A 9,583-nucleotide genomic window follows, 5' to 3' on the forward strand; every position below is an offset into this window, starting at 1 on the left:
GTCCACTGCTGGCCATGGGCCCGGGATAGCCTGTCCCTGCTGAGGATGAAGCATCATCTGTGGAGCCGCCTTGGGGAAGCAGCAGCCGAGCTACGGGGGTCCTGCCAGAGGCTTTTTGGGAGACTGACGTCCAGCCAGCCCGCCTGGCCATGTATCCTGGCTGTCCCTGGCCCCAAACACGGTGCAGCTCCAGCCACCTCCACTGCTGTGTTCTGGATGCTGCCGCCCAAGCAAGCCGTGCTGTGGCATTTCGGTGGCCTTGGAGCCCTGCGGGCAGCGTGTCCAGGGTAGGACTGGAAGGCAGGCGGCGGCAGCCTGCAAATACGTGGGCAGGAAGCTTCTGCAGGCCCCTGTGGCCAGCTCTGCTGTGGGGTTTGCAGGCCAGGGACTTGGTGCCTCCCTTCTGTCTGCTCTAGGGCCGCCCAGCCCTAGGCTGAGTGGGAGGGGATGCAGAGCTGGGCGTTGTGACCCTGAGGTGGTGGGTCCCATGGGTAAAGCCGGCTGCAGCCCTTGGGGGTGCCAGGGTGGGGTGACGTTCCTGCCCCCAGGGGCTAGCTTGGCCGGCGCTGCCCGCGGGCTGCTGTGTGGGTCCTCCAGGCGCGCGGGGCCGCTCAACCCGGCCGGCAAGGGTCTCCCTCGGGGGCGGGAACGCCTCCCCACTGGGTGGCTGAACCGCGCGGTCTGGGGGTGGAGACCGCTGGGCCCCGGGCGGCCTCCGCCGCTGGCGGCCGCGGGTGCTTCCAGCGGGCCGAACGCCCTGCGCGGACCGCCGCGGGGCTGGGTCCCGCCGCCCTGGGGCCGCGCCTGGCCCCGTCTGCACAGGCGGCCCTTCAGGCCGTGGGGTCCCGGCGCGGCTTCCCCGCCCCGCGGCCGGGGGCGGCCTGGCGCTCGCGGGCGTCTTTCTCTGCAGAACGCGACCTGCGTCCCCAGCGCAGGCCCCGAGAGCCCTTCGGGGCGCCCGCGCCCGACTTTCTGCGCGCGGCGCCCGGCACGTGGCCCCAGGCCCGCCGCCCCGGAAGTCCCGCCCGCCGCCCCGGAAGTCCCGCCCGCCGCCCGGAAGTCCCGCCCGCCGCCCCGGAAGTCGCGAGTCTCGCCCGCGGAGTCGGGGCAGCTGCGGGCTCCACGCCGGCCCCGGCCCCGGCCCCGGCCCGCCCCGCCGCCGCCGCGCTGGCTTCCCCGGCCCCCGAGTGCTGGGCGGGGGGCAGCCGCCTCCGGCTGCTGCAGGCGGTGGACACCGCGTACACGGCGGACGCGGTGGAGTGGTGCCCGCTCGAGGGCTGCCGGCACCTGCTCGCCTGCGGCACCTACCAGCTGCGGGAGGAGGCGCGGCCCTGCCGCCCGGGCAGCGAGGTGCGCCCCGCCGCGCGCCGGCCCCGGCCCCGCTGACCCTCCGCGGAGGCCGGCGAGGGGGCCCGTCGCCGCGCGGCTGTCTGCGCCCCCCGCCGGCGGGGGCGCTGGGAGGGAGGCCCGGCGCCGCGGGGGGGCGGGGCGCCCGCGGGACCCGAGAGAGCCGACCCGGGGCGGCAGGCCCGGCCGGGACTCCCGGGCACGGTGGGCCCCGGAGTGAGGAGCAGCCCGCCCCCCACCCCTCGCCTGGGCCGCGGGCCGCTCACGGAGGACACGTCTGTCTCCTGCAGGACGGACTGAGGGCCCACGAGTTCCCCAGCCGCCTGGGCCGCCTCTACCTGTACAGCTTCAGCGAGGACAGCTCTGCGTGTCCCCTGACGGAGGTCTGGAGACGGGACACCAACGCCATCCTGGACATGAAATGGTGTGGCTCTGACAACGCCCCACTCGCCTGGACCTCGCCTCCCGCCTCTGGGGACCCTTGCAGGGCAGCGTCCGCTGGCCCCAGGCCTTGCTGGGGACTCGGCGCCGCCTCTGTCAGCTTCTGAGCCCAGAGTCAGGACCAGCTTGGTTTCTGGCTTCACAGCTGGGTGGGAGTCCCATGGGGTGGTCACGGTCGCCAGGGACTGCGAGTGGGGTCCGGGCACCCTTGGGGCCTGGCCGCGGCATGCACTGCGTCCTGTGTTCCGACTCCCTGTGAGCTCTCTCCCCAGGTGCCACGTCCCAGTGGGTGGCCACGTCCTTCTAGGCCTGGCAGACGCCGGTGGGTCCATTGAGCTGCTGCACCTGGCAGAGTCCCAGGTCAGTATGCGTGGGGCGGGCGCGGACGGGCTTCTTGGGCTGGCTCTGCATCTGACTCCAGGAGGGGCTGCCACTGGCCTGTCCCCAGTCTGACTGCTGTTAGGCGGGCCCAGCCCCGCTCCTCCTGGTTGGGCCAGAGCAGCGTGAGCCTCCTGTGTGACAGGGCCCGGCCCTGGGGCCCAGCGGGCTGGCTGTTCCCTTGTGAACTTCCCACGGTTTGGCCTCTACTTGTGGACGTGCAGAGCTGCTCTGGGGGGCGGGGTGGGGGCCCGGGACACCAAGGGGGTCGGGAGGGCAGAGAGCTGCTCCTCCCTGCAGGCTGTGTGGAGCGGGGCAGGCAGGCCCAGTTCTTCTGCCCAGGGCTGAGGGAGGGCACGCTGGCCCGGGGCCCGGGGCGGCATCCACTGCTCAGGCTCCAGCGCCCTCCAGCCCGCGGCTTTCCTCAAGTAGGGTGCGTACATGCTGCAGCCGCTGTCCCGCTTTGCCCTTGAGGGGCAGTCCCTGGCCTTGTCCCTGGACTGGTCTACCGGGAGAGCCAGCGGGTAAGGGTGGCACTGGCGAGGGCCGGGCCGGGGAGGGTGGGTGCCCCTCCTGTGGGCCACCTTAGTGGCAGCGCCCAGGCCAGGAAAGACACACTCCCGACCCGCGGGTGAAGGGAAGCAGTATTTCCTGGAGAGGCTGCTGCGCTGCCTCAGCTTAGCACAGCCCGCCCTCTGCTGCCGCGCGAGACCCAGCCGTGTCCTGGCATCGCCTGCCGCGGTCCCAGGAGGTGAGGGGCCGGGCCCAGTGATGAGAGGTCAGCCCAGCCCGGCCGTCCCCTCTGCAGTGCCAGCGACCAGCCCCTGCGGGTCATCAGCAGTGACTCCAGGGGGCGCCTCCATCTGCTCAAGCTGAGTGAGGCGGACCCCGGGCTGCTGGACGTGGTCACGTGGAAGGCCCATCACTTCGAGGCCTGGGTCGCCGCTTTTAACTACTGGCAGACGGACATCGTGTACTCGGGTAGGCGCCCGGGGCGGGTGAGGACGGTCCTCGGGCGGGCGGGGGGGGGGGGGGGCGTGGCCATTCCCCGGAATGCCCTTTGTGGAGAGGGCGCCTTCTGGGCAGGAGTGGCCCTGGTGACAGCTGTTCCTCTGCTGTGAGGTGCGGGCGGCGCTGGCCCAGGCCCTGGGAGGTGTGGGGTCCCCTCGCCCACTCACATCCATGAGCCCCTCGCTGGCCTGCTGGATGCCGGGTTGGAACTCATCTCCCCAGCTGGTGTGGCGAGGGGGTGTGGCCCTCCTGCTCCTCACCGCCTGGCCCCTCCTTCACTGCAGGCTCAGCCTGGGTGGCTTCCTGGGCGCCCTTGGGGGGCGCTTCTGCCCAGGGCCCTTGAAATCACCCAGGAAGAGTCACCCCTGGGTATTTCCTTGCTGACGTGGGTCTTTCGCGTGCGGAACGGCCACGCTCCGTCGTCATGCTCTCCTGACGGGTTTCTGTCCTCACAGGCGGGGACGACGGGCTGCTGAAGGGCTGGGACACCCGGGTTCCTGACGTGGCTGTCTTCACCAGTCAGAGGTAAGCCCGCCTGGCACCTGCCCCATCGCGGCCACCCGTGTCCCCATCCCATCCCTGCCCCGCCGCAGCCACCCCGGCGTCCCCGCCCGCTCGCCCAGAGTTCCCTCCCCGCAGGCACGCCGCCGGCGTGTGCAGCATCCAGAGCAGCCCCCACCGGGAGCACCTCCTGGCGACGGGAAGGTGAGCTGCCCGCATGGCCGGGAGCTGGGTTTGGGAACAGGGTTCGGCCTAGACGGGCGTGGGGAGGGGGTCACCGGGGTCAGCTGTCCGCGTGACTGCGCGTCCGTCCACCTAGCTACGATGAGCACGTGCTGCTGTGGGACATTCGGAACACACGGCAGCCCTTGGCGGACACGCCCGTGCAGGGTGGCGTATGGCGGCTGAAGTGGCACCCCTTCCTCCCGCACCTGCTCCTGGCGGCCTGCATGCATGGCGGCCTGCGGGTCCTCGACTGCCAGAAGGCCATAGGTGAGTGTCCAGCTCCGGCCCCAGCGCTGCCCCCGTGCAGCCTGTGCTCAGGTTCCCACCAGCCCTGCTGGTGCTTCCACCAGGTGTGTGGCTCTGCCCTCCCCCGCCCCGCCCCTCCCACCTCCTGGGGAGGGAGGCTGGGCAGGCTGCAGGCGCCGAATGGAGGCCTCTGTGTGGTGGTCGTGGGCACATGTCATGTTGTCTGCTTCACCCTCGATTCCAGGCCCTTGCTGCTCCGGGGCCTGCAGCGCAGGCTTCGCCCCAGACTAGTCTTCCTGGAGTGCCCTGCGGGGTGGCTGCCGCACACTGCCCCCAGTGCCCTCAGCTCTGCGGCCCAGCCTGGGGGCCTATTCCCACCTTCCAGTGCCTTCTCCCCAGGACCGACTCTGGCTTGTTAGCTGCTGTCAGCTGCGCTATTCCGTGAGTGTCCCCGGCGTGGCTTGGTTAGCGACTGTCTCTCTGTGGTCCCCTAGGTTTATGAGTGCCCAGTGCCCCGCATGTTTCTGGGGCTCCCTGGGGACGCCTGGCTGTGGGTGTGGTGCCTGGGGTGCCTGCGGTCTCCTCTCTGCTCTCATGGCGCCAGGGTTGAGCCTAGGAGCCGTGGCCCTGGCTGCTGGTGCTGGCGTCTCCTTCTCGGCTCAGCCGGGCACCACGGTCTCAGGCTCTGCTGTTGGGGCGCATTTGTCCTGCCGTCTCTGCACAGCGCCTTGGTCTCTTCGCTGGCGTGAGGTGGTCTCTTTCCACGGGGTGTCTGACATGTGCCTTGAAGTGATTGCTGCACGACGGCAGCCACCCTAGCTCCTGGCTGCGAATGCCACCTGCGTGTGAACGCCTGCGTGTGCACAGGCGTGTTTCCACGCGTGGAGGCGAGACTGCACTGTCCAAGCAGATGACGTGTGCACGTGCGGCTGAGGGGCAGGTGCCCACTCGCTCCCTGAGGCCTTGCTTTGCACGCGGTGCCTGCTGGTCACTGCGTCCTGACTTCAGCTGCTTTGCTGCCTTTGGGAACGGGCTGCCTCTTTGGTCACCTCTTCCAGATGGACGTGGTCTGAGTGTTTGGGAGCTGGCGGCTCCGTCTCTTTCTGGGTTTTTTTGCTGTCTGTTCTTCGCTGGGTTTCCAGGTGAACCCGGTGTTCTCTGCAAAGAGGCGGGGCATGGCCCCTGCCCAGTCTGGCCCCCGCCCCGAGCGTGGCGCCGGGCCGTGTGTCTGTTACTGTGCCGGTGAGGCGCCCTCCGCTTTTTGTTTCCTTGATGTTCCTTTAAAGCTGGGAATGCTTCACCTTTCGTCACCTGCTTTTACAACCGCTGTCGGGTGGCTGGCGTGTGGAGGTCGCCACTGCTGGAGCGCCGGCATGAGGTTCTTCTCTGTGGCATTGTGCCCTGCTGATGCCCTGCTGTCGCGTTGATGCTCACAGGCTCTGTGGCTTTCTCTTGTGATGTTTTTATCAAGTAACAAATTTGATTTCTGAAAGTCAAAACCAAGCATGAGAATTTTTCGTTATTTTTTCTTGTAAAAGTTCAGAATTGCTTGGGTTACCTTTTCCCTCGAGGTCCGGTCTGCTCCTGAGGCTGTCTGGGCCAGGCAGGCACTGGGGGCAGCCCTCTGGAGGCCCCTTCCTGCCCTGCCTGGCCGGCAGGGAGGGGTAGACACCGCAGTGGCTTGTGATGCAGAGAAACTTCTTTCTTGATGGTCACTTCCCTGTCGGCTGCGTTTTACTTTCAGAGTTGTGCGAACACCTGGGCCTGAGCGGTTTTCTCCCAGACTGGGTCAGCCAGTGGACGCCAGGCTCCTGGCACTGGCTTCCCTCCTTGTGCTATCTTGGTCTCTTTTAGCTCTTGGGGCAGCGGGTGGAACCCGCCATTTGCTCCGCAGTGGCTTGAGTGCTGGCTCCCGGCAGCCTCCGGGCGCAGGCTTGGGGCTGGCAGCACCCTCGCCCACCCACTCAGACTGCTGTCCAGGCCACCCTGGCCATCCACGCTGACTGAGGACCAGCCTGGTCGCTGCCTTTGAACCAGCAACAGCTCCGAAGCCACACCCTGCGTCCTGGCCTGGGGCCCAGGGCCGACCCCGGGCCCCCCGCCAGCTGTGGTGGCGCCTGGCCATCGTGTCTGGCCGAGCCAGCCCCAGCCTGTCCTCCCTTGCGGGTGCTCTTCCATCCTAGCGGTGCCAGGCTGCGGCTCCTGCCTCCTTCCAGAGCGGAGCTCAGGTCTTTAGGTGTTTGCTGAGCTCGGGATGCCCCTGCAGGACTGCCCTGCTCTGGGCCCCACACTGTGTTTCCGGTTCCCCTTGGCCCAGCGCGTCCTCCCACTGCCCCTTTGCTGAGTCCCAGTCGAGCATGTCCCGCGCCTCTGTGCCTCTGGTAGGCTCGTCCGCACAGGCACACCCAGGGCACCAGCCGCGATCAGTGCCTTGGGAAACCCACTGAGGGTGGCCAGTGACGTGTCCCTTCTCTGCCCCTCACAGAGGACAAGCAGGACACGTGCACCATTTGCATGTCCCACACGCTGTCTGGCTCCCTGGTGTACGGTGCCGACTGGTCCCGGCTCTACTTTTACCACCTGCCCCAGGCCCAGCAGTCCCTGCTCTCAGCCTCCTGGCCCCAGAGCGACCCGGGACCCAGGCCGGACGGGATGCCGGCGGTGGAGCTGGCAGCATGCCCTTCTGACCAGCCAGTGGACAGGAGAGAGGACCACTCCAAGCTCCAGAAGGTGACCTCGGTGCAGCCACTGCCCGAGGACGCGAGGAGCTGCAGCCTGCTGCACACCGTGGGGTCCAGCGTCTGTGGCAACGACCTCTATCTGGACATGGCGAACTTTGACCTCAGTCTTCTGGCCACTTGCTCCTTTTACGATCATGTTCTTCACCTTTGGAAGTGGGAGAACAGCTGAGCGCGGGGACGGATGTTGGTTTGGGCATAAAGAGCGTTTCTGCCAGTGAAGCTGAGTGCGACTTGGCGTTGTCTGCGGGAACTGCCAAGACCTTGCCGGCGTCTGCGCTACGGCCTTGGCCCAGGGATGGGGGGGTTGCCAGAGCTGTAAGCACCACACCCCGAACCTGCTGGGGCCCTTCAGGCGGCCATCTGGGTGGGCGGGATCAGCAGTGGGGGCGCTGACTCCCTGGCATTTAAGCAGTGGCCATCTGAGTGATTGTAAACACACCTGGCCACACATCTCTGCAGGGCAGCGGGCTCTACACACAGGTCAGTGCGCACACAAGCCTGTCCTCCTGACCCCCGACACTCCTGGGCCTCCCCAGTCCCACTCTGAGAATTCTGGGAGTGACTGGAACCACCTTGGGCTCTGCGGGCGCCCAGCAGCAGCTGTGATGAGGTGGGATCAGAGAGCACACTCTCTGACCCCTGGTTCCTGACTGCCAGCGAGGTGGGGCAGGCTGTGAAGGCGCTAAGCCAGAATCACCCAGGCCCCACCGAGCCGCCCTCAGTCTGTTAATAGTTCAAGCAGCAGCCGTAGGTGAGACCAGAGAGACTGGGCAGCCCAACAGGCAGGGGGAGCGGTCCAGGCGACCCTGGTTCTGACGCCGCTCACTGTGCGCCTCTCCTGGAGGTCCACCCAGGGGTGCCGTTTCTTCACCCAACTCCCAGTCACTTTGGGACCCCGGGGAATGCTCAGTGGTGCCTGGACATGGGCCGCGGGTGGGCTGACCAGTGGGGTCCCTGGGGCCATGGCCCTGTAAACCCTCCCCCATGGGCACTATGCTGCCCCTTCCAGGGCCCTGGGCAGCCCGCTAGGTCATTTCAGGGACAGACGCGGACACCCTGGAGGAGCCAAGGTTTTTAATAGAAACAACGGGAGGCCGCTTCCCCGCGCCGGGCAGTGTCGGCCGGTCGGCGGGGCGCAGGCCCCCGGCCAGGGGGCACCGCGGAGGTCGGGGTCTGGGGTCTTCGGGCGGGGTGGGGGGCGGCGGCGGAGGTCGGGGTCCGGGGTCTTCGGGCGGGGTGGGGGGCGGCGGCGGAGGTCGGGGTCCGGGGTCTTCGGCCGGGGGTCGGCGGCGGAGGTCGGGGTCCGGGGTCTTCGGCCGGGGTGGGGCGGCGGCGGAGGTCGGGGTCCGGGGTCTTCGGCCCGGGGGCGGCGGCGGCCGCGTGGCGGGCCCGGCCCTAGCGCGGGAAGTTCTTGGGGTACAGCTGGAAGAGCTTGCCGTCCTGGCTGGGCTCGAAGCCGTACTTGTCCAGGCGCTCGGGGTCGAACGCGCCGTCCCGGAGGTCCCTCTCGATGGCGGGCGCCGCCGCCTGCTGGAAGAGCCGCTCGGCCGTCAGGGGCGCGTCCTCGCCCGCCGGCGCGCGGTAGCTCACGTAGGGCCGCAGCCGGCAGCCGGCCAGCTCGGGCACCACCAGCTCGGGCACCATGGCCGGCACCAGCACGAAGCGGCCGTCGCGGCCGCGCACGCCCGTTCCCTTGGCGCCGCGGCCCTTGTAGTGGGAGCGCGGGCCGCGCTTGCTGGTCCAGCGGCTCCCGCGGTCGGCGCCCCGCAGCAGCACGCGCGCCGCGGCGCTCAGCAGGCCCATGGCGCCCGCGGCAGACGTCAGAGGGGCGGGGCCCGGCGCTCCCGCGACGCCGGCGCCCGCGGCAGACGTCAGAGGGGCGGGGCCCGGCGCTCCCGCGACGCCGGCGCCCGCGACAGACGTCAGAGGGGCGGGGCGGGGCGGGGCGGGGCGGGGCGGGGCGCGGGGCGGCGGCGCGCGGCGTGGGGGCGGGGCGCGGGGGCGGCGCGCGGACGGCGGATCGCGAGGCCGGGTGAGTCGCCGCCGCGTCCCCGCTCGCGCAGCCCGGGTCGGCCCCGCGGGAGGAGCGCGCCGGCCCCGCGCCCGCGCCCGCGCGATCCCCGCAGCCTCCGGGCCCGCACCCCGCCCTCCCCTGAGCGCCGGCCCCGCACCCCCGCCCGTGACCCGACGGCCCGCGCCCCATGGCCCCTCACCCCAGTCTCGGCCGGTCAGATGGCCCCGCACCCCGACTTCCCCTGGCCGACGACTCCGCACCCCGACCTCCCCGACCCGACGACCCTCACCCCAGTCTTCGCTGATTATTCGGCCCCGACCTCTGACCCGATGACCCCGTGCCGCCGCTGCTGACCCCGTGACACGGCGCCCAGCCTCCCTGGGGCACCCCCCCCCCCGGCTCCTGAGTGACCCCAGTGGTCAGCGGCGGGAGGTCAGGCTCGGCGTCCTGCGCTGGGGCCTGGGCTCCCGCGCGCGCCACGCCAAGGGGGCGTGGCCGGGGCGTGGCCGGGCGCCGAAGCCTGGGTGAGGTGGGCGGGGCGGGGCCGAGCGCGGGGGCGGGGCCGAGCGCGGGGCGGGGCCGAGCGCGGGGGCGGGGCCGAGCGCGGGGGCGGGGCCGAGCGCGGGGGCGGGGCCGAGCGCGGGGGCGGGGCCGAGCGCGGGGGCGGGGCCGAGCGCGG

At 70.2% G+C, this 9,583-nt stretch overlaps 2 protein-coding genes across 2 annotated transcripts; one reads left to right on the top strand and one right to left on the bottom strand.

Moving 5' to 3' along the window:
• Positions 1 to 487: 487 nt before the first annotated feature.
• On the top strand, positions 488 to 7,095 carry DPH7 (diphthamide biosynthesis 7; the record flags this gene model as incomplete). The annotated part of the gene is made up of 11 exons (XM_084259703.1): positions 488 to 491; positions 911 to 1,018; positions 1,112 to 1,350; positions 1,638 to 1,771; positions 2,061 to 2,148; positions 2,599 to 2,690; positions 2,975 to 3,147; positions 3,633 to 3,702; positions 3,817 to 3,882; positions 3,998 to 4,170; positions 6,635 to 7,095. The coding sequence occupies 11 exons, from the start codon at positions 488 to 490 to the stop codon at positions 7,057 to 7,059; spliced, it is 1,572 nt and encodes a 523-aa protein (XP_084115829.1). The 3' UTR covers positions 7,060 to 7,095.
• An 860-nt stretch (positions 7,096 to 7,955) lies between these two features.
• Positions 7,956 to 8,693, bottom strand: MRPL41 (mitochondrial ribosomal protein L41; the record flags this gene model as incomplete). Its single annotated transcript, XM_084259693.1, has 1 exon — positions 7,956 to 8,693. One exon carries the CDS (start codon positions 8,691 to 8,693, stop codon positions 8,286 to 8,288), a length of 408 nt encoding a protein of 135 aa, XP_084115819.1. The 3' UTR covers positions 7,956 to 8,285.
• Between the last annotated feature and the right edge of the window lie 890 nt (positions 8,694 to 9,583).

This window comes from Talpa europaea (genome assembly GCF_964194135.1).
Source record: "Talpa europaea genome assembly, contig: HAP1_SCAFFOLD_60, whole genome shotgun sequence".
Classification (NCBI taxonomy): Eukaryota; Metazoa; Chordata; class Mammalia; order Eulipotyphla; family Talpidae; genus Talpa; species Talpa europaea.